This window comes from Maylandia zebra, linkage group LG14 (genome assembly GCF_041146795.1).
Source record: "Maylandia zebra isolate NMK-2024a linkage group LG14, Mzebra_GT3a, whole genome shotgun sequence".
NCBI classification, from domain to species: domain Eukaryota; kingdom Metazoa; phylum Chordata; class Actinopteri; order Cichliformes; family Cichlidae; genus Maylandia; species Maylandia zebra.
This window is the reverse complement of record NC_135180.1, coordinates 9,188,206-9,213,227: the sequence shown is the minus strand read 5'-3', so window position 1 is coordinate 9,213,227 and position 25,022 is coordinate 9,188,206. Positions and strand designations below refer to the sequence as shown.

General features: G+C 41.2%; 1 protein-coding gene across 2 annotated transcripts in view; it reads right to left on the bottom strand.

Annotated features, from left to right (window-relative positions):
• The window catches only part of dpf1 (double PHD fingers 1), a 49,163-nt gene that overhangs the window by 2,704 nt on the left and 21,437 nt on the right, over positions 1-25,022 (bottom strand). Inside the window, exons 9-11 of one of the 2 annotated variants that reach the window (XM_004562767.4) lie at positions 7,374-7,493; positions 1,440-1,552; positions 730-811 (exon numbers count right to left, since the gene is read on the bottom strand). In XM_004562767.4, coding sequence (XP_004562824.1) covers positions 730-811; positions 1,440-1,552; positions 7,374-7,493 — 315 coding nt within the window. The remainder of the gene's footprint in view (positions 1-729; positions 812-1,439; positions 1,553-7,373; positions 7,494-25,022) is intronic. The other variant, XR_003024816.2, reaches the window with a different exon arrangement.

Below are 25,022 nucleotides of genomic sequence, written 5' to 3'. Positions count from 1 at the left end.
AGAGGATCTGACAAGTAGTTTGGTTTGGATTCCGGCTCAGGATTTGTGACATTAATTAAACATAAAGTCGAGACAGATGCTGAAATGTTCTCCTCAACCTTAACGCTTCAAAGTGAACCCAGACTAAAGGTGGTACACAAATATAAGTTTATCATCGACGCGTGTGCGGAGACCCGAAATTAACTGACTGCTGCTGAATTTTAAAAAATATTTTCCTGTAAATCGAAAGCATCGCATGTGTGGGCAGAGCTTGACACTGTTAGTGCGTGTTGAACACAAGTGGCACCGCTACTGTATGTTCAGCCAAGTGACACTTTTGCCATGGAAACAGATTATCTTTCTACTACTCATTTCCATGACAACGCCATCAAACATTTTGAGGCAGCCATCTTATGTGGCAAATGACAGTTTGATTTAAACAGAAGTACCTTCTCCATTTCTGTAATCGCAGTCACGGTATTTTAGACCGCCGTATTCAGATTAAAACATTCATTCAAAAAAGAAAAAGAAAAAAAAGAAAAGAGTCCTGAGGGTCATATTCTTTTAAAATGCCTTAAAAATCAGCACGACTGCTCTGACTGCAGGTTTCACTCTCCTCATTCTACCTACAGCACAGATAGTTCCATGTCTCTGTAATGATAAAAATGTTGTCGTGGTTGTGGAAAGTTGTGAAGTCTGATAAAAATGAGGATGCGGTACATTGTGTAGCTTTGCGGCGTGCATGCGTACCCTCTGGCGGCTCAGACATCGGAGGGCTCAGACAGTACATGTGATAGCCTCTGTCACAATCGTCACAGAACAACAGCTGGTCCTGCAAAAGAAGAGAATTAGTGTCGTTAATCACACGTGCGCACGGTCTTGAAATCAAAGCCGAGGACTGCAGCGGCAAAACATAGTGTGTGTAGTGCTTTAACAATGATTTTGTATTTATATAATCAAGCGACTGGGGTGTGATGAATATGTCCCTGGTTGTTTTTTTTTATTTCATATTCATAACTTCAACCTTTGTTGTGGCAGGCGGTAAAAAGCTCAACAGGATCAACAACTCTCTTTCTTTGTTGTATGTACACTAGATGCTTTAACCAGCACTTTGAGTCCTGCATTGCAGTCTGTGTAAATTTAAGCACCTTCAAAAAAATCTGCACTTCTGGAAGGGTTTTCAGTAAAATTTGTTTGATCTCAGTAAATTGTGGGCAGCACTATAACACCATCCTTCAGCCGTGCACTGTCTTCATGCACTCAAGTATTTGAGCCAGACATCGGCCTCGGATAACTACAAAAATAAATATCAGCAGTATTCACTTATACCTGCTCTGCCTAAGTTTTTCTGGCATTATGTATGAGCTGTACATGTGTGTGTGTGTATGTTTGTGTGTGTGTGTGTGTGTGTGCAGCCACATGTGCTTAGATTTAACGTGTAGTAGAAAGTAAGAGCCTACGTCGTTCTCAGAGGTGCCACACAGGCTGCAGGACTTGCACTCGATGCACTGCCAGCGATAAGTCCTCACCGCAGCTGTCATGTTCACTGTGAACTGCAGACAGGACGGGTGGCCTGGGTGCACACACACAAACACACATACACACACACGCGCGCGCACAGGCACACAGGCACACAGACACGCGTTCACTATTTCTGTCTGTATTTTGAGGACAGTCATCCAGCTGTTTCTTCCAGCTGTAAATTCATTTGCTTCATTCAGGTGATCTGTTTGAGGAGAACTTAGCAGGTATTTTGCAAGCGACTGAATGCTTGCTTGGTTGCCGCTCCCCCCTGCATATTTATGAAGAATGTAAATACGGTCTTGATAATAACCACAATTATTGGCATGTGAATTAATCCATATAGTTGCTTTAACTTGGTCTTAGACATAGACTGTATATAAAAGATGGGCAGAGCTTTTGGGTCTGAAAAATGAAGCTAGAAGTGCCTTAAACCTGCATTATTTCTAACTGTCAGCAAGAAGGACGTCAACTCCATAGAAGTCTATGAGAAAATGAGCCGACTTCTCAGTTGATTTTGACCACATGATCTTCTCAGCCACTAATTTCAAGTCTTCATCAGTACTGTTTAGAGTAAACTTGTTGATAAACCTTCAGGTTTTCAGTTATACTCCTTGCTTGTTCCAAGTGTGGTTGTCCTAAAACACATATATAAAGGCAGTTTTTCAGGAAGTACAATTTAGTTCAAGTAGTTTAGTTTAGTTTCTGTGTTTTTTAACTCGCCACGGCTAACAATGTCTTGGTGCTTTATGGATGCACCTTGCTAACCAAGATTGCCAGCTAGCCTTAGATGATCAGCTCTTTGTGTTGGTAAGATTATCAGGATATTCCCAGTGGCTACATTCAGCTTTTATATAGAACCCGCTGCCCTAGTTAAATAAAATGACAGGGAAGTAATAACAGCTTTCATAAACTGAAGTCCACATTTCAGTCATTTGGAAAACAAACTATCTCTTCTTTTCTGCAGTTATTTGAATTTTTCCTGATATTTACTGTTACATGATTATGAAAATATAAATGTTATGTCATCCACACTTTCTGACCTTCCAGTTATGAAGGACCATACCAGTGTCTTGCATGCACTAGCCCAATCACTACAAATCACATAAACCCTTTTTTTCTGTCCTTTTTATTTTTCAAACATAAATGTGAGAAGAAAAAAATATGTAGTACATGCAGTCAAATTATAAGTACACATTCTGCACCACTGCACCATCTGCTTTTATACAGATAACCGAAATGTACAAACACATCTCACACCAAAAAAAATGAGCCTTATAATAAGAAAACAAAAATACAAGCACATTAAAACAAATACGTTCTCTACTCTCTCCACTAAAATAAACGCTCCTTGCTATTCACAGTCAAAATACATGCTAGGAGGGGGGTCGTTCTCTCATCAAATCAGATTCTTCGTATCAAAGGAAAGAGGAAACAGACAATCATTATAATATCACACTTGGATGATGCACAAAAAGCTAGTGTTGAAGGCAGAACATAATATTCTAAACACTTTTGTGTTTTCTTGCCAGACAAGAAGGTCACATTGAGATGACATTTTATTGGTTCCATTCATATTTCAGTGCCAGCAAAATATCTGCATGAACCGCAGAGCAGAGTGTTGTGATCAGCAGAAATGACCACATTAAATTTGTAGAATAAGAGCTTCAGTTATACACAACATTGTCTCTCATAATGCACATCAACTTTCCACGCCTTTATACAAAAGTTTCCTCTATTTCTGGTTATGGACGTCAGCAAAAACCTTTTACCAACCATATTTGTTGCTCATTATAACCCATGAAGAATCAGTTTCTTTAAAAAATCCAATCATTATTAGGTTTTGTTGTTTTAATGAATACATTTGAATTGCATGAATGCAGTTAGCCCTGATTTGTAAGTCGGGATAAAAATGTGATTAGGAATGAGAAACTGTCTGAGAACAATTTACATTACAGCCACCATTTCCCAAAACACATCATGTTGCTTAAGTTGTTTGCTTTCAATGTATTTTCTGGTTTCCAGAGAGCCACTCTTTTCCATCAATTTGCATACAGCGTTCAACTTCCAGTGACTTATAATCATGAGATATTACATCAAAGAGAAAGGCAATAATCTGCTATTATTTAACCACAGTTAGTTTTGGCTAGTGATGCTGTTGTTTTCTCATTGCATCATTGTTTACGATCATTATAAGAGGTAATGTGCTCTTTTCACAGCTCAACTTGTGGTCAGAAGCATGAATGTGATGGTTATTTATGTCTTTTAATGGTTTCTTTGATGTGTTTGTTTTCTAGGGTGGAATGATTGCACAGCATACATCTTTGTTGACTTGCACAAGTTTGATTTTATTTTGGATTTTCTCCAATCCACATGGGGTCAAAATTATACATACACTCAATTAAATCTTTTAATAAGTGCTGCTAAAGGTTCTACGCTCTTTTAACTTGACAAGGCCCATTATCTTATTAACTCAATAGTCATCATGATTGTCTACAACTGGTAGTTTCTCTTCACCAGCATAAGACGAATTTGTCTGACAGCACTCACTGTGAATACTCAGATACTTAATACTCAGAACAAAGGGAAAATCCAAGGAACTCATTAAAGAGTTAAGAAGGAAAACTGTTGTTTTACATAGCTTGGAAAGGTGTCTTGGAGTCTAAACAACTGAAGGCTCCAGGATCATCAGTTCAAACAATTGTATGCAAGTACAAGTTATTTGGATGTGTCATCGCTTTGCTAAATTCTGGAAGAAGACTCAAACTGTCACCATCAGATGAGAGGAAACTGATTACGATGTTCAGGAACAACCTATGAACACCAAGGCTCAGCCCTGACACACGAACTAGAAACTGCTGGAACACCAGTGTCATGGTCCACAGTGAAACAAGTTTTACATCACCATGGACTCAAAATGGACCAAGCAAGATGCCCCTGCTACAAAACCTAAGAACACTATACCAGTTGTTGGGCATGATAGTGGTACCATCATGCTCTGGGGCTGTTAGTATAATCGACTCACCACGGATCACCACGACTCGACTCGGATCAACTGTTTTTTTTATTACAATCTAATATTACCTAACATGCATGGTTGTCGTCATAGCAACGTGTCAGAGCGTCCCGCTTTGACACCCTTTGTTGTAGCAACACAAATGCTACAACAAAGGGTGGACGTCAAGGCGACAATATACCTGCTGCTCAGTCTGTGGCTTTTCGTCAGACTCAGGGATCACGGCGTTGTTTTTTGTAGCCATTTCCCTCATAGCCAGGTTTTAAAAAATGCCGTTTTTCATTTCCGTGAACGAGTCATCAAGTGATGCTACTGACCAGCCAATCAGTGGCATGCAGACTAGAGATGGACCGATCCAATATTACGTATCGGTATCGGTCCGATACTGACATAAATTACTGGATCGGATATCGGAGAGAAATAAAAAATGTAATCCGATCCATTAAATATCGAAAAAGCACCTCACAAAACTTGCGACATGGCATAACTCGGATCATAACCGTAGCACGTGGCAGCAGTATGCATCACGTGATAGAGCAGCTGTGTGTATTTGTAGCCTCGCTACCAATCCGGCATTTCATCTCCGAGGAAGTTATCCCAGAGAGAAGTAAAGCAAATGTGTAAGTTCATCTCTGAATGTTTGTAAAGCATTCCCGCGTTAAGCTTAACAACCGACATATGGAGCGACTGCCTCTTCTCTCTCCCTCCCTCTTCAATACTACTTCAATCATGAAACTGATCAATGATCAGCTGATCGGCTTTTCTGTCGTGTTTGTTTATCGCCCACTTCGCGCCAGAAAGAGGAAACCAGCGGCTGAATAACAGCAGCACGTTTAAGCTTGATAATCTGTTGTTAGAATTTATTTAATATTACTTTCTACACCAGGATCTTTTTCTACGTAGCTGACGGCTGGTAACTGTGCAGGGGCGGATCTAGGAAAGTTTAGCCAAGGGGGCCGATAGGGCATGAACAGGGAAAAGGGGGCACAAAGACATACTTTTCTTTCTTATTCTCATTTAAAATGTCTATCTTTTAATAAATAATTACCCGAATCTTACACCCAAAGTTTTAATCTGATGTAAAATGTATAGAAGTCCATTACTGTATATAGTAACTATTAAGTCTAATATACCCTAGTAAGCTATAGTACTTTTTCCTTTGGGAAGGTACCATCTGTGCAGTCTGCAATTTTGTTGAAGAAAGATGTTGAATCTATTTAATTATTCTTCAAAAACAATTCTGTGCATTTTTTTTTTCACACTGCATCAAATTAAAGTTGATTACGTCAATTAAGCATCATGAGGTGGACAGTGGGTGGTTTCCTATTTTTTTATTTTTTTTATTTTTTTTGCTGGGTGTTTTAGAACCCTATTAGTTAGGTTGCTTACTCTTTAAAATACCAGAATAGGGAGGATGGAGTAGGTTTAAGTTTATTAGATTGATCAGTGTTGCTGAACTATGAAATATTTTGGGTGCAGTGTATTTTTTGCATACAGGTATAACAGAATGGCTTTAGTGGGGTTTTTTTTAACTTGAGTATGAACTTATACAAAAAGCAGCAAGATATTAGAAAAACAGTTTTATTGAATAAAAAACACTATATCGGATTCATATCGGTATTGGCAGATATCCAAATTTATGATATCGGTATCGGTATCGGACATGAAAAAGTGGTATCGTGCCATCTCTAATGCAGACTGATGACGTTAGATTTTAGTACCTGCTCAGATTGCTTGGAACCCCGGCCGAGTGGGTACTAAAAAAGTACCAGCTCCTATGGCCTAATGGAAAACCCTGAAAACCTGGGCAAACCGTGCCGAGTCGATAAGTAGATACTGATGGAAAAGGGGCTTTAAATTGATTAGTGTGGGTGTATTTATATATTTGAGCCTCTACCTATACTGTTGACCCTGTGTGGATTAGAGAAAATCCGAAAAACAATACAAGTTGTGCAACCAGCTCTTGTTTTTTAAAATTATAAAAAAACGTGTGCTGTATAATCATTCCCTGGAAAAAGCACGGTTCAAAGAAATCATGACATTCATGCTCATGATGAACATATGAAAACTTCTGATCTCTTTGAGTTTTGCAAGTAACTCTTTAAAAGAAAAGCCATCAGCTCACTGACAATCATGTTGTGATGATACCAGTATTAATGTTGTGTTCTTTGGTATTGTGACCACTTTAGTGTCTGGGCAACCACTACTTTAAGGTTTCAGTGTGGTTACTTTCCCTTAGCTATATCCAAGTCTGTGCAAACTGATTTTTAGGTAGTGTAATTAAAGATAATCACTTGCAGTTTGAAACACTGAAGCAAATGGCTAGTAAGGACTCTAGTTTTACTGTACATCATTTGTATTACATGGGCTAAAACAAAAAACACTGGTATGGTCCATTTTAAGCATTAATGAAAAGAATCAAAACTTTATTTTACTTAAAATGGGCCTATTGTGCTTTTTTTGTTACTTTCTGTCATATAAAGTTATCCCTTATAAGGTCATTTGAAGCACAGAAGCCCCACCCACCCCGTGATTAAAAAGTCTCTTAATAAGATGCAGCCAATCAGAAGAAAGTTCCCTTAAAGAGTTGGTGCCCTTAAAAGGGAGGGGAGTTGAAGTGGAGTGTATCAAACTATGAATGAACTTGGTCAGTACCGAGGTTCAGTATACGACAAGTAATGATTATTTTGAACTGCCAATCGTGCAAAGCTACAAAGTTCAAGAATAAAAATCTGGAAATTAGCAAAATAGGGCCACATTAAGTAGTAAACATGAAATCTTAAGCCAAGAAATTCAATGTATTAAAACTGTGCCTTAACAGCCATTCTGCCAATCATCCCCTTCAGTGGTGCCCTACCTGAGCGTCCACAGTCCGCACAGGAAATAAGGTCTTCAGGACAGCCGGTCTTCTTTGAGCCTCCGAGGCAAAAGTCGCAGTAGCCGTTGGCAATGACTGAGCCATCCGCTGCTTTCTTGGCTGAGAGAAGAAAAAGAAAAAGGGGGTAAGAAAAACTTTCTCCCAACTGGACTCCTGGGGAAAAGAGGATGAAGAGCAAGAGTGTAAATTCATAAGTCAGTGTTATGAAATGTTGCCTCGGGGTGAAGAGGCTGTATCAGTCTCTCGACAGTGAGACAGATTGAAGAGGGAAAACCTATAAAAGTCATATCAGGTGAACAAAGCAACCATCACTGAGGTGTGCTGGGAAGCATGGTCAATGGAGTATTACAGAATACGAGTGATTAGAGATAAAATGATGAGATAACAAAGCAAAAGAAAGTAGACGTGTAACTAAGTCTTGGTCACCACTCATTATTATATATTTACTTTGGTAAAATAAGCACCAACGCAGGCCTGCTCTGGAGCCTGGGACTCTCCAAACACTGGCTCACCCAGTGAGGGTGGGACCGAACAGAAGGGAACGTCCGCTGGGAGCCCCTGGGGTCTAGCAAATATTTTCAGGAGTGGAGGAGGAGGGAGAGCAGAGGAGACAGAAAGAGAGAGACCGTGTGTTCCCGTGTATGTGTGCGTGTGCTTGTGGATGTGTGCTTGTGTCCGTGCATGTGTTGGGGGGTGCCGGGACAGACCTGCCATCATGCTGAGCACGGAGAGGCAAGTGCTCCATGTGAAGCCGTTTCATAATAATTATTAACAAAGAGAAATTCCCCCTGCCTGCCTGAGTGCTGTGTATATACTGTAAGTATCACTGTATGTGTGTGTGTGTATGATCCACACGTACCCCTTATCTCTCTGTCTGACTGTTGGTCTTCCTGCCTGTCTGTCTGTCTCCTGCCTGTCTCACTACTGTTGATTGCATAATCATTTTAATGGAAGCAATCACATAACCACTGCAGACTATTTGTATGTGTGCTTTCGTCTCAAAGATGTAATGCAGCGGACGGGTCCTTCACAGTGAGTCACCAGGCTGGTGCACTGGTGAATATACAATAGAGTGGATTATACAGGTACACACTCACACACATACAAGCTCAAGTGGAAAACCATTCATCCCGCAGGAAAATAAAAGCACTATAAGCAATACTGTGGTTGTGCTCTTATGAGAGATCATTAATCCATCCATTTATAAGGGTGGAGTCTTGCTAGGCCGGAAAGGGGAGGAGAGGGTGAATTTGATGGAATTTGATGTTGGAAAGGGGAAGGTGGAGTGAGAGGAAGAGATTGGGTTTCTACTCGAAAGGGTACGTCTTTAATCCCCAATGAGAAATAAAAATAAAAAAAAAGTCCTGATCAAGATGAGAGACTGGCAAACATAAAGACAGACACATGGGAGAGGAAAGGAATAATGCACTGTGTCTGCTACAGCAAAACCATAAGCAGTAGGCTCTATATCATGAGATCAGTGTAGTACTGTGCACCGTAACTCTGAGCCTGGTTATGCACTTTCATACTCTATATTGTAGAATCATGAATACTACCATCTATATTGGGTTATCGACTATCAACAGAGATAGCAATGACAGTAGATTTACTGTATGTGTAAAACAGTGTCTATCTAGTCCCCTAGCATTTCAATATAAATGGCTGCAACCTCACATTTCTCAATAATCTCTTCTGCTAGTGGTGATATAATGAGATCTGCTGGTGTCAGCTTTTTCAAATGATGATAGTTTAATTGAAGAAAAAAAATTACCTGCACATCATCAGGCTGGTGTGCTGGCAAAGGTTAGACAGATATGTCCTGCCCTATTTTTCCCCCTTAATTAAAAATCATCAGCCAGCCAGTGTGGTCTTTTTTGTGGATCCAATTAATGAAATGAAACGCCAACAAAAAAATCATAATCACCAATATATTCATCTGTTTTTTTCTTACTATAGTATTGACCAAGTTGCAGTTAAATAGTGGTAAAATTACATTTTATCCAAAATTAAATAAATATTAAAAAATACAGTTCTTACATTTTCAAGTACATTACAGCAAGTCTAGCGGTGGAGGCAGTTATCTTGGCTTAATATTACAATCAGAAACCTATCATGTCTGTGTGCTAGCATGTTAGCATAATGTTTTAGTGCTTTTGTAGCTATTAATAATTCATCAATCATCATAAAATTCCCACCATGTCATTATACTTGCTGCTTACTGTAAACTGCTGGCTGTCTGTTACATAGGAAAAAAATCTGAACACAGCCCAGGCATACGAAAATTCCCTGTTTTAGCTATGCATGCCGGCATGCTAATATTTGCCACTTAGCAAAATAAAGTACGGCTGAGGCTAGCACTATCCTTGATCGCTGCTGATGACCAAAGGTATTTCATTCAGAAAAATTATCAGGGACAGACATCCCATTCAAAGAATCCTAAATTCATATATTGGAGATAAAGTATCTGAATTTCAGGAGCGGGACCACGCCTCCAGTTCTACAAGCTGTTCGTTCTCATTCACGTGCCCCACCCTCCCTCTCCTTTTCAGTTCTTTAACGTCTTCACTTCTATTTAGTACATGGGGAACTGCCAGGCCTGAGAGCTGCCGCCAGTCCCCTTCGTGGCCTTCCCCAAACTGCAAATCAATTCATGTCTAAGCCTCACCTTATCTACTAAAATGCTATCAAACCTAAAATGAGGACATGGGCCCAGCGAGTAAATATGCATTTAATACATATAACATTCATATAAAGAAAATCACAGCAAGAGCAAAGATGGTGGTAAAATTTCCCTTGCTTGGGAAAAAAAAGCTTTAGAAAACCTTTTATCGAACAAACACGGCAAACTTTTTTAGTGGATCAGAACTGACTGGAGATTCTTAAAATGTAATTTTTATGTCCAAAACAAATAGACAGTACTTCACAATAATTGTCCAAATAGCTCCCAGAGGTATTCAGAATAGCAGCAGAGTGGTGAGGCTTGCTTCAGCTCATCTAAATGTTTGTACAAGTGTTTTCAACCCACAGATGTATAGTGATAAGTCATTGTCCTGCTATGTCTCAAATCCATCCATCCATTCATTTTCTTCCACTTATCCAGTTCAAGGTGGCTGGAGTCTGTCCCAGCTGCCGCAGAATGATAGACAGGTGCACCCTGGACAGGTTGCCAGTCTGTCGTAGGACTAACAGAGAGAGACAACCATTCCCACTCACGTTCACATCAATGGGTAATTTTAAATGAATAAATAACTCCACTACCTGCAAGTCTTTGCCCAGAGAGAACCCACACAAACACGGGGTGAACATGCAAACTCCACACAGAAAGGCTACAACCAAATGGTGGGCATTCTTGATTCCCGTGAGACAACAGTGCTAGCCACCGCACCACGGTGCTGCCCTGTTACGAATTCACTGTAAATAAAAATGTCAAGCATGGTATGGTAAGACTGGAGGAAAAGTCAGAAGGTGTTAGCACCATACTTATAGAGACCTTCCAGTCTGAACCAATGCGCTGGACCAATTAATTCAAGCTGCCACATGCTAGCGTTGATCCTGGGCCACATGTGCAAACCGTGTGACGATTTGTTGCTCCATCAAAATGAAGCACAGGACACAGTCGATCAAGAGCGCAATGATCCTGGATGAGGATGCCGCAGCTATTTAAGTGTATTTACTTCTAAAGAAACCAGTGCAGCCAGATGTTTACTGCAGGAGGATGTATAAAGCTGTAGAGACATATGCGGCTCGCAGGCCTGGAGCCAATGCAAACATGTTTTTGTCTTCTTGTTCTGGTCAAATAAATTGCTTTTATCTTCACTCCTTTTATTTGGGCTCACCGCTGCTGACTGGACCTCACAATTCCTGGCGGGATAAACTAGACAGACACACATGTGGATACACACACAACACATTCAAACTGTATTTCATCTGTGTCTCTGTAGTTGGGTGTGCACGTGCAGATCTTTGTTTGCCTTTGAATTTCTGCGTGTGTGTGTGTGTGTGTGTGTGCTAGGAGGCCCCTGAGAGTGAATCAGCAGGTCCTGATGCATGTGAGTGAGTCGGGGCTGCCCGCTGGCCTGCCTGCGTAGACAAAAAAACTCATCAATGATTAAACGCCTGTGGCCATGTTTCAGAAGCTGCCTGCAACCACAGACACGCCATTGCCGGCAAATGGTGGGAGGGAAGGAGGGAGAGAATGGTGATAGAGAGAGCGAGACAATAAAGAGGGCTGAGCTAATGAGCAAAAATAAAAGAGATATATACCAAAGACTGAAAAGACTGGCAATCATCAGGTACCTTTCCTTCTCCTTCTCTTCCTCCTCCAGAACCCCTCAGTGCGGTTGGCTCTTCCCCACCTGTCCCCTTTTTTCCCTTCACCTCCATCTCCAAAATTTTAACCTGCCTCAACCATCCTTTCCTTTCCTTTCTTTCTTACCTCCATATCTCATTCCTATACCTGACTGTCCTTTCCCTCGCTCCCTCCCTCCCACCCTCCCCTCCTCTTCCAATTACCAGGAGGAGTATGAGCAGAACCGCACACTTCACAGCTTTCAAGTGTTGGAGAAAGATCCTCCTGGGAATTATCCAGCAAGAGATGAATCCTCAAATGCTCCTCACCCCCACCTCCTCTCCCCTGCTACAATACCTACCCTTCCCCATTCTTCCCCATCCCTGTGCTTATAATTTCTCTCTCCCACCCCGTCTCGTTTTCTCTCTCCTTTCCTCCTTCACGCTGCTCCTCGGTAACCTTGTGTTTTTTCGCCCTCCAAGCAACCTCACGCCGTTGTGTCTGCACAGCTGAGGTGTGTCACATTACTTTTTGCAGACTAACTGTATTCGCTCAAAGTTATTTTTGTCATGTTTGCTTTTTTAAAATTATTGTTATTAATACTATTATTAATGGTTTCATGAAACTGAGGATTTCTCACAAAGAAAGAGGAGAAGGTGTTATTTTAAAGTTGCTTTTTCATGTTTTGCTTCCTCACCAGAGCATGCATTACCAAGAAAAGCAGCATCTTTTTAGATGCACATCACTGCCCATTGAAAAAACAAGCTAAAAAGGTTATTTAGTCATAAAAGATCTTGTTTTCACCTTTGTGGTAATGTATTTCTCAGATAATCTGAGCCTTTTGATTTGACTACTTAAAGAAGAAAGAGAAAATAAATGTTAGTAACAAAGAGAATACATTTCAATAAATCATTTTGTTGCTGCTGTTTATTGCAGTCACATGCAATGGAAATAGTATAAAGAAATCTATGCTCTTTAACTCCTTATTTAAAGATCATATGGATGGTGGAAGGAAATAAAAAATACAAAGGCGCCATGAAGAAATCATGACTTCTGTGTCTGTGAGCGCTGCTCAAATTAACCCTGAATTCTTCTCCCCAGCATTGCTCTTTTTCTCTCTTACTTACACCTCCAGCGTCTCTTCCTCCTCCTTCACCCCTCTTTCCCATTTCCCTCCAACGCTAACATGAAACCAGCGCTTCAGCCTGACTGACTGGTTGATAATCTCCTCCTTTGGCTGACCACAGTGGAAGCCTCATTAATTTAGCGCTTTCATCCGAAAGGGAATTACCCTGGCCTCCCCACACACAAGCTAACAGGCCTACCTGTTGACTTTTCGCACTCTCTTTTCCACCTCACTTTTTCCTTTAAATTTTCTCATAATTTCACTCCTTTTTCCTTCCTCTTTGTTTTTTTATTCAGCACATTCAAGCATGGTATTGGCATGACATCTGCTCGAACTGACTGAATTTAATATGATGTTTCATCTTCTTCTGTCCTACCCCCGTTATGTGCAGATACACAAAAAGGTAAGCTCGGCCATTGAGAAAGAAATGCGCGTTTCCATGGATACCACTGTCACAAAAATACAAAACTTGATTAGTCAAGGTTGAGGTTTAGACGGGAATTAACAAGTGATGTCTGAATGCTCTCATCCCAGCGTCTGTCTGGTCTCTACGATCACCGAAGGCAGCAAACGCCCCTGTAGGGCAGGTGCAGATGGGAAGAAGACATGAGGATCAGGTACAAAGGTGAGGGAAGAGAGGAGCAGGGGAGGATTTTGGGAACAGATGAGGCAAAAAGAAAGAGAAAAGAGGATGAGAAGGAGGAGGAGGAAGCACAAAGGAGAGAGGAGGAATGGAGGTAAAATAGAAAAAAGAAGAAGTGTCTCTTGTTGTATCGGAGCAGCGGCGTGTGAAAACACACACTCTGCACTCCTGTCGTCTCGCTGCTTAATGAGGAGAGCTTCTCGGGAGAAGCGCATGCACGCACATACACAACGCGGGAAAAGACACCCGCGACCGCACGCATACAGTAGAGCGCACGCGCGCGCACACCGAGATTTACAACCAAGCCTTTTTAATAATAACTTTTGCCGTCCAGTTTCAGTCCCATCCCCCTCTTGCTCTCTTTAATGTGATGAATGAGAGTCTCTGTAACCCCTTGCAGCCACACACACAGACGCGCACACACATGCAATTACAATCTGAGATATTGTACAGTTTTTCCATGAAACAAAGGGAAAAGAAACAAGCAACATATAGGGCACAAATCACGTCAGACTACATTCACATAGATGCAAAATCCCAAATGCTCAAGAAGACATTTTCAGATGTTTTTTTATGCAGACAACGAGGCAGAGATGCAGTCAGATGGAAACCGTCAGTCACAGATGAAAAGTCACTAGCTTCCTTCCTCTCTCGCTCTCTCTCGCTCTCTCTCCATCTTCCTACTTTCCCTCCTTCTTCCATCCTCTCCCCCTGTCTTCCTCCTTGCACTTTCATGCGTTCTCATTATTGCTGCTGCTCCCTCTGCCTCTGATTCGATCTCTTCACTCTGCTTCATTGTGCTTCTTCTTCTTCTGTTTTTTTTTGTTTCCCTCTTCCTTATTTGGCCTCTCTATTTTTCCCCCCTCTGCTTTACTCTCAAAGAGGAAATTGGAACTCTTTCCTGCAATCCATCTGTTGTCACACTGGTGCCTGCATCGGTGCCATCATGCTCTGTTCTTATTCTGTTTTCTCCCCCCATTTTTTTTTGTTGCTTTTTTGCACCCCACCCTTATACAACCACACATACACAAGCACCACTTTTACTCATGTCCAGTCAGCAGGTTGCGTAACTCCCAATGCATTGTGGGACTGGATGCATGCATTTCTGTGTGTGTGCAATGTGAGCGTGTGCTCTCAGAGATGACATTGCAAAGTAAAGAGGACAGAGACAGTTTTGGTGCATAATAAAACTTGATCTATGGCTGCTTTGTAATCACACTGACCCACAGGAACAAAGATACACACACACACAGGCACACAGGCACACAGGCACACGTACACACAAGCGTACAATCCGTCAGGCTCTGCAGTATTCTGATATGTGCACATTTAGCAAATAGACACACACAGACGCACACTACCACCCCATAAATCATGCATGTAAAGAAATCACACACAAACGCGCACACGCAGGAAATGCCGATGCGTGCAAAACTTTGTGCACACACACACGCACGCTCTTACAAAGAATCGCTCCGTGGCTTGTGTCCCTGTCCGCAAAGAGTTAAAATGCAAATTATTAATCCTATTTTGTTCCAGGGACAGAGCCAGCTGGGAATGTGACTGTGAAATCCTGTTTGAATTGGGCCCTACTTCACATGGTCCACTATGTTAGCCCTGCGCTCTCACACGGAAATGTCAAAAATGACCAACCGGGGGTAAAAAAAAGAAAAGAAAAAAGAAAAAAAAGAATAGATATGCATACAAAAGCAAAAATTTGACAAAACAAGTAGAGCACAGATTGTATTTTGTTGTGCCACCGCAACACTGAAATTAAGAGTGTGAGTTTCTGTAAGTGGTGACATTATCTTTGCATTTAATGCTGCTTGTGCTAACTTCTAATTGGAATTTTATTCTGCACAAACAAGAGCTGCAAGTGGCTTCGCTACTGTACGTGGGGGCTTGGCAGCTTCCCAGGAGCAACAACGCTGTAGTTTAGACCAAGTGCAAAAAGTTTGCATCCCTCAAACCTTTTACTTCTCGCTCTTTCCAATGTTTGCATTGTTCCGTCAATAATTTACAAGCGTGACGTGGCGCTCAAGTTTTACGGCTGCGGTAAATCCATTCACTGACAGAAAACTAGACAGCAGGAGATGGATGGAGGGTGAGCGTGGATTTGGCACGGTGGTAGGGGAGGGGTTGTGGTGTGGTAGTGTGGGAGGCTTATCCAAACATGGCCAAGACAACTGAGGGACCACAGAACAACCATCCAGCAAGCCACAACACCACATCTTAAGACAGAATACCAAATGAAGCAGACTCCAATATTACCCTGCCTTCACCACTCCAACTGTCTGGGGGGATCTATATGATGAATCATGAAGAGGGGTTTTTTTTCTTCGTCTTCTTTTTCTCTCAGTCTGTTTAACTCTCTGCTTCTCGCTCTGCTTCTCTCTTTGTCTGTTGTCTCTCTCCCATTCTTTATGTTATTTTTAATGAACTCTGCACCCCCTCCTGCTCCTTCTCCCTCCACTTCAACTTCTTCCACCCTGCCTTCTTTCATTCTCTCTCCCCCTCTCCCTCCTTCCATCCTTTTTCTTCTTCTCTCCATAGCTCTCCTTCCCTCCTCCTCTACCACCTATCTCTCACTCTCTTTCTCTCTCTCTCTCTCTCTTTTCAATGTACATAACAGTGTACTCTTTAGGAGGGAGCCCTGGCGGTATCCATGGCAACCGGATTGCTAGGCAACAGCCGTTTCTCCCTTCCTTTTTCCTGCGCCGTGCAGCAGCGGCAACAATCAACCAATCAAAAGCTGAGAAGGAACGTTCGAGTACATGAAAAGTTCAGAACACATCCAGAAAGCAGTGAATGCTGGTTCCACATGTGAAAATACACACAATGTACTGATGGATGCACCAGCAACACAAAAATATACACCAGCCTTTCCAGTTTAATGAAGTTGTCTGCACTGCGGTGAATATTCAGCTACTTTTGAAGATGTTTTTTTATCATTTGTCTTATAATCAGATCATTTTTTTTTTCATTTTTATGTCTTTGCTGTTTCAATGTAGCAAATTTAACGTAAATGTTTCCTGCATATTAAATCAAACTGAAAGGACATGACTCAAGTTTAATTAGTCTTTGGATTGAAACTTAAAATCAGCAATGTGTTTAGGCCAGCATGATCTTATTCCAAAACATGAGATAATCAGGAGAAATTATCTATTTGTTCATGTAAATGGAGAATATATTTCCCGTTTTACCTGTCACAGGATTCATATCTTTGATGTAGTAGGATGTAGGTTTTTGGCTGTACCACATGTGTTCTCTAAACTCCACAGAGAGGACAGGTCAACCAAGGGAACACAGTGTTAAGATCATCTGTTGTATCTGCGCAAAAAATAAAATTTTCTAATCCTAAACAAGTAGCATCATTGCCTAAACCCAACAGAGTCGCTCTGGTTCCTAAGCTTGAGAAGTTTTTAGTGCCTAAATTTAACAAAACAACAAACGAAGTGTCAAAGTAACGGCAGATAATGTCTATAAATGATTCCAGGGGACTCAAGTTGTGGTTCCTGGGGACAGATGAAATGACTTAATAAGCCACCAACCGGTACAGTCTCCAGATGCAGACTTTTTTGCCCCTTTCAAGCTAATAAAACATCACTTCCTGTGAATGCACGTAAATCAATAGATATGCATGCAATACACTGAACGGGCTGAGATATGAGACAAAAAAAAATTAATTAATTAAAAAAAAACTGGGGTTAACTGTGTCCATGAAGATGAATCACAAGTATGCATTTTCAGAGTATGTCAAAAAATGTCATGAGACTGTTAAAATAAAAACTATTAAAAAATCTTGGAAAAACATGGAAAATGTCTTTTTTTTTTACAAAAATTTATGGGCATTTCTTTAAACTGTAAAATTCTATGTGTAGTTAAAAGAAGGGGGAAAAAATATCCGGAAAAAAGTAACACGAAAAATTTTAAAACTGTGTTCTTAAGCTGGAGGGTTTGTTTTTGTTTTTTTGACCGTGTATGCAATTAAACCTCTGGCCATGAATGAAATTTAGGAGACATGCTTCAAAATCTTATAAGATGAAGCTAACAGTAATCAGAAGTCTATTAAACACAAAGGGCATTTAAACATAGACAAAATGAGTGCATGAAACATTAAGCCATTGCTCCACTTTGTCCCTAGGACTTACAGTCAGGTTTTGGTAGCAAACAGCATTTAGTGCAAAGACTTCCCATCTAGTCCCAGTAGAGACACACATCTGTATCTGCCCAGTGACATTGCTATAAATGTCAGCGCAACAAACACGAGAGCTGCCGGAGTCTTCCAACACCTCAAATCACCTTTTCCGATATTCCGAAGACAAAGACAGATGGAAGTAGAAGGGGGGGGCACTGCTGAGCACAGCTGAATGACAACAGACACAAAGTGGGTAGTGGCCATTTCAGGTTCTCAGTGTTTGGTTGATCAAAATTCCTGCTTCGCTTCAGCCTGCAGAGAGCAGGAGGAGAGCGGGGAGGCCATTTTGAAACACAAGAAAAAAAATGTATGTGGGGAAAAAAACCACAACAACCAACAATGGTGAGTAGGAACAGAGGGATACTGACCTTCAAAGGGCTCAATTACATGTCTCACTCACACACACACACACAAACACGCACACAGACAAATTTGGAGTTGGGCGTGATTGGCCATACAGCACTCTCACGCAGCTCAGTGTCACAGAGAGGCGTGCGCACATTCATGGGCATGCATGTGCGTGAGTTAGGTGCATTTTTTTAATAACACACACACACACACACACAGACACACACATTCTGTGTCCCTGCTGCTCTACACCGTAGGACCGTCTGTCCGTCCAGATAAAGTGGCCTCTGAATCTCAGTTCTGATTTGAGAGAGGAGGCTTTAATGACAACTACACCCCCGTCCCCCTCTCCTCCCTCCCCCACTCCCTCCCACACATCCCCCCCCCCCCCCTTCTCTTTTTGTTTTTTCTTTTATTTCACTCAGTCATCCATTCCCATATTCACAGGTGCTGTTTTGCTCTGTTTGGGTAATTCTCATTTTATCTACCCATCTTATATCCCGACTCTTCTCCCATTATTTTACTCTTCCTCGCTCTCTGTCTCGCTCTTCTTTTTCCTGCTTTTCTCTATTGAAGTCCACAAAACCAATTTTCAGGTGGACAGTGCAGGGCCGACCTCTAAAGTAAACATCCCCCCTTACTTCTCCCCCCTCAGCCTCCTCCCTCTCATCTCCGTCTCCTACCCCCAGCCCTCCAACCATCACACCAATGCCAAAAAAAGACCCCCACCTCTCAATATTCTGCTCTCCCTCCCTCTAACCTCCAGCCTCTTCTACTACTTCTCCTGTTTGGAGAAAGAGAAACATAGTATGTTGTGCGGTCATGAATTTTAATGGCGCAGCTCATTTTTGAGTAAACAGTATATCAGCTAGGATCCAGGAATACGTGGAGGGTTAGTAACGATGGTTGATTTTAGCGATGGTACACACAAACAAAGAAATTAATTATAAGGAAAGCCAAAGCAGATGGATGGAGAGAATGGAAAGCGGGGGGGGCGGGGGGGATGCAGAGCAAGATGAGGAAAAGAAAAGTGGTGAAAGATGGACTCGCAGAGCAAGAGGGAAGGAAAAGCTCATCTCCTCGTGGAGTAATCTGTCGTTTATCACGCTGATGGAAAAACAGAGAGAGCAGAGAGGGGCGAGGCTCCAAAAAAAACCCCAAACAGACTTTTATAGTTTCTCTAATAAGTTTGTGTGTTTTTCGGCTCACCCTTGTGTGTCAGGGATGCTGCATACATGCTATAGTGTCTAGACAGCGAGAATATAGCATGAATTATGCATGCGGGGTTGCTCTCATTCAAGGGAAGCCGTATTAATATTATTACATATGTGGCAATATACCAAAAGATGGAGGGTGGAGGGTGGTGGAGCCTCTTCCATGGCACTTGGCAGACTGGTTAAATGTAAAATGTTGCACACACACACACACACACACACACACACACACACGTGCACATATATAGACACACACAAACACGCACATCAATGCATTTACACTCACAGAGTCTTGCAAATGCATATGCACTTGTGCATTTGGAGTCTCTCTCTCTCTCACACACACACACACACACACACACACAAGCACACACACACACACACACACACCAACCAAAAGGCTAAGCTTTCTTTTTCATTTCAGCAGAGAAGATTGGGTTTTCTGGAGCCGCGTGTGCGTGTGCGTGCATGCGTGTTTGACTGTGTGTGTGTGTGTGTTCACGTGACCATGTGTGTGATTTCTGACTGCTTGGGAGGGAGTAATGGGGGATATTAAACAATTCAAATGCTGTCTCTCTTGCTCTCCTCCACTGGAGAGACCTAATACTGCAGCCTGGCCACACACACACACACAAACACACACATTTTACAAACACGCACAAAAATATATATAGAGAGAAATGTATATATATATATATATAAAGGACTGTTGTGTCCTGTCAGACAAACGGCCAGTTTAAAAACACAAAACACACACTGCCAATTAATTGAGGCAGCGTGGTTTCACTGTGGACATTGTTGCAGTGCAGATAACGTGGATGTGTGTGTTTTGTGTGTTTATCTGTGTGCTCTATTCTGAGCAAATTGCTTGTTTTAAGACCAGGAGGAACAAAGAAAGAGGATGATTCGTCTGTGCTCTTCTTTCAAATGTCCACAGCTATTTCTTTTTCCTTTTTTTTGTGAACAACTGTAGCCAATTTACTCATGATTACTGACCAAAACACAATCTCCCGTAGGATAAATGCATGCTATTGTCCTTAAAAGAAGTCTTCAAAAAACAAACAAATCACACACACACACAGAAGACAACACTGAACGCCGAACACGGCAATAGAAAACTGGTCCGGGGGATGAGAACAAATAGCCAAAGAAAAAAAAGCAGAGCAATTTTGATGCTGCAGCTGACAGGATCAAGAGTCGAGGCCTGATTCCCAACCTGTTCATAGAAACCTAAATATTTGCTTTACTTGTTGTTCATTGGCACTTATTGCTCTCTTATCGTACCCATGATACGTTTAGCAGAGCCGTTGTAGCCTTGTGCTAAGTGCAGGCTTGGGATCCCAAACACCAACAGCAGCGTTCTGCATATACTACAGTACCATTCAGTGAATCACACTGCAAAAGTGATCTCTGGACAGTCTCATGCCATATAATGTCTGTACAAACCTGTGCCCCTCCAGATTTTGCAAAAGGCCCCTTTATAGCTTTGGGAAATCTGCCAGTTTTCAATAATTTTCACACTTACTTCTCACAGTTCATTTTATTTAATAGGTAAAAATAACACAGGGAATAATGTGGCATGAGAGGAAACCAAGGTGAGTTTTAAAGAGAATAAATGTCCACAGAGGTGTGACTTTTTTCATGATGCACAATAATGTGTTCAAGACAGTTGTAAGCAATTACATATATATTGACTGCAGTCTAATAAACTGCTTCATGTAGTGCCTGGGCCTGGGCTCCATTTCCCAAAGGCATCTTTTTTACTAAGACTGTCGTCAGCAGACTTACAATGGGCCTTAAAATGCTTTAGGGAAACAGGGCTCTGTTTTGTATGTGCAACCTCACTGGAAAACCAACAGGAAACTGACTATTATTTACGTTTGTTACACCTGTGTCATTCCTGTTTAAATGGTTTCTATGAAAAATTAGTGAAAACTCAGTGACAGTGAACATGATTTCTCTGAAGTTATCAAATGTGATGGGCCTGTTTACATTGCGTGCAAATGTTTCTAAACTACAGTTTACTGCATTTGCCAAACCAGGTGTGCAGCCGTATCATTTTAAAAAATCAGTTTGGCTGAGTCAACAGTGATTAAAGTATGGCATGAGGCATAAAAAAATATTCCTTCATTAAAGTCGAATAATCAGCTTGTTTAATGTGTGCTTTGCTGGACTCACTGGTCCCTGCACTGGAAGGAAGCATTTGCATTGCATCTGAACTCACAAGGTGTCTAATTAATCCAAAATGAATATAATTCTAAGAATTGTGATCTGGACGCTTCAGCAGGAGCTAAAATAAACTTTATAACACCTTACATACTTTACAACTTTGCTTCAGTTTGTAACAGTACTACAAGTCTGGATTTCAAGCACACCACAGCACTGAAACTGTGCTTTTAAAAGTTTTACATGACCTCTTAACAATAAAAATTACTGACCTAGAAGATTCTGTCATTTTAGTATTCATTCATGTAATTTTTTAAAACCTTAGCCCTGATTTTAATATTGTATTTCATGGTATTCTTATCTCTCAGCTTCTTCAGAATCAAAAGAATTGTGCTGAAAATGGTTTAAATGTTATTTAACCAACAAAGGTTTTACAGTTAGACTACCCAGATAGCAAAATTGGTATGGCCCAGATCTGGCCCACACAATGTGCTTACACATGGCCCACATACCACAAAGAATGACGGCCCTTTGGTGGCCCAGATCTGTTTTGCCAGATGTGGCCCACACATGGGCCAGCACAAGGCCAGTTGCAGACACACTGTTGGCCCTGTGCTGGCCCAGAACAGTTTCAGCTCTGGCCCCAGATGTCAGCCTAATGTGTACCTTAATCAAGCCATGTAATAACAACATCCGCCGGAACATAATAGTGCAAAAGTAATATGACGAAACTCTGTATGGACTGATTCTTATATAGTGCTTTTCTACTCTTCCAGATTACTCAAAGTGCTCTATACAACATGCCACATTCATACACTTCCTCGAAATTGAGCGCTTCTTAACTACAGGCACACACATTCTCACTCTTGACATGCAGACTAGAGGAGCCAGGGATCGAACCACTAACCTTCCAATTAGTAGGTGACCTGCTGTACCTCCTGAGCTACAGCCACCCACTGGCAAAGATGAGTAAACCGTCACTAGGTAGTGGATAAAGTGTACACTCACAAACCTGTCAAACCTGCATTTGAACCGTTGGCTACCATAGCAGTATAGTATTGCAACATGGCACTTGGGTCTTCTAACTAAAATAGGAAAATAGGAACATAAATAGTGCCATCATTGCCAGACCTGGCCAACATCTGGTTGACATACACTCTGTCATGACACCAGTTAGTCAGAAGTGCCAGCTTGATGCCAGATCTGGGCCAGACCTGTTTTCTATTAGCCTGGGCCACATAAACCAAACCACAATCGGGCCAGATATGGCATGCCATCACATAGACAGTGCCATCTATGGCAGGCCTGGCCCATATCTGGATGACATACCACTTACCACACCAGAAGACAGCCAGCAGTGCCGACTTGATACCAGATCTAGGCTAGACCAGCTTGCTATGTGGGTAGGGGTTACATCTTCCTCAATAACCCTGTGCTTATATGGGGTCCCCCAGGGGTCCATTCTTGGCCCAGTCCTTTTTCATACTCATACAGGAAACAGAGGTCATTGTGTTTTAACCTTTACAACATTGTCCCTATAAGGAATTATAAAAACCATTTGCGAGGAACCTGGAATTGATTTTTAACAATAATCTAACTTGTGACAAATAGATTAACACAGTCATTAAAACTAGATTCTTCCATCTATGATACTAGCAAAAGTGAAGCAATTTCTCTGATTCGGAGACGTTAAGAGAGCGATCCAGCTTCGCTATTATAATAATCATTATTCAGGTGTCAATTTGTCAGTGCTTAGCCGACTGCAGTTAGTCCAAAACGCTGCAGCACGGTTATAAACTGCCACAAGCAAGCAAGACTACATATCTCCCATATTCAAGCCCCAACTGGTCATGGCAGACGGCTGCTGCTCTCTGAGCTCAGTTCTGCTGGACGTTCCTTCCTGTTAAAAGGGGAGTTTTTCCTTCCCACTGGTGCCAAGTGCTTGCTCACAGGGAGTTCTCTGATTGTTGGGGGGGGGGGGGGTTGTATTATTGTAGGGTGTTTCTATTTGTTTCCTATGCAAATAAAAATTAATTGAACTAAAATGAATTAAATATTTGCATTTCAAGTTCTTTTAACTGTGTTGTGTTTACGCGGGTTTAGTCACTTTATATTTCCTTTCTTAAACCCTGACATTTTAACAGCATTTGGCCACACTTGTGCTTTAAGCTTAATTGTAACATCATTATGGAAAGGCGCTGCTAATGCGGGTGTAATGTTTGTTAAGCGCACCACCTTAAATGTTTGTGGTACTATACACACACCATACAAACAGAGAATGGGAATGCATACATCCATTGCAAAATTTTGAATACTAATGTTAAAAAGAATAATTTGGAAGATGCCAGTGCAGCTACCCATATTTTTTCATTTTGTTTTTATTGTTATTACTTCCTTTTTGTTCAGTCAGAACTACAAATATGAATGTTGTGAGATTGGGAAAAAAATCACTATATACACTAGAGTTCATATTTTGGAGCTAATGAATGTCACAAAACGCTAGTTAATGGTTTAGATACTTTAGTCAGTCTGAAAAAACATTTCATCTGTAACCCAGCATAGCTGTCGACATTCTCTTCAAGAAGAGCTGAAGGCATTAGCGAGCGCTATCATCATTACTACCTCATGATATTATGGACCACTGCATTAAGAGATTCTCATTAGGCCCTTGATAGCTGCAGCCATATTGCATCCTGTAAAAAAATGTACATACACTAGAAGTTGATGTCTAAAGAGTGTGATGGAAATGTTCCTTACTGTAGTATGACTTGTAAACTAGCACTTCTTCAAAATTGATCAGCGCCAGTTAAAAGCTCATTAACAACTGATATGCATTCACAGCAAAGGCTGAGGTATACAATTAAGTAAAATAGATGATGGTTGGGTAGAAGAACCTTTACAGTCTGGGTAATTTCATTTCTCTAACTTTCAGTATCCTGGTCAGATCTCCCAATGCCCCTTAGAAATGGATGCATGACTTAGACCTTTTTTGACTAAGTACTAATTTTTAGTTGGTGAATTTAATTAGATGAATTGCACCTTTAACTCTTGAAATCATAAAGAGAGATGGCATGGTGTAAGTCTATCACAAGTGTAAAGTTCTTTTTTTAATGTTGTCAGAAACACACAAAACAGTCTCTATGTGATAACATATCTAATTTGTCTTGATCTCACAATAAATGTGTTAAATGTGCTGTCATTATTACCATCTGGTCCCATTCTTCCCAATAAATCTTACACTGTTGAAAAGTCTTATTATTTCCACTTAAATAGTGCCATGTTTGTGAGGACAATTTGTGGGTTGAGCAGCAGAGTTGAGTATGTGAGTTGCTCTAATGAAAAAGTTGCCAAATCTTCTCTGTGGCTATGTTCAGTCTGTTCTGGATTGTCTGGGTAAAGAGCTGTCGGCCAAATCATCCTCCACACCTTGACTGTAAATCTGTAGAAGACTGCGGTTCCTAAATGTGGACAGGATGAGGAAACACAGTCTTCTTGGGACAGCCTATATCTGATATCAACTGTTATATGGAACTAGTGCTCGCTCCAAATAATGCTGCATCTTGGTTTTACAGAGCATCATCTTAAAGTTGCTCTATGCCACAGGCCCTATTCAGATCAGTCAAACTTGGCATGCTTGGAGCAGAC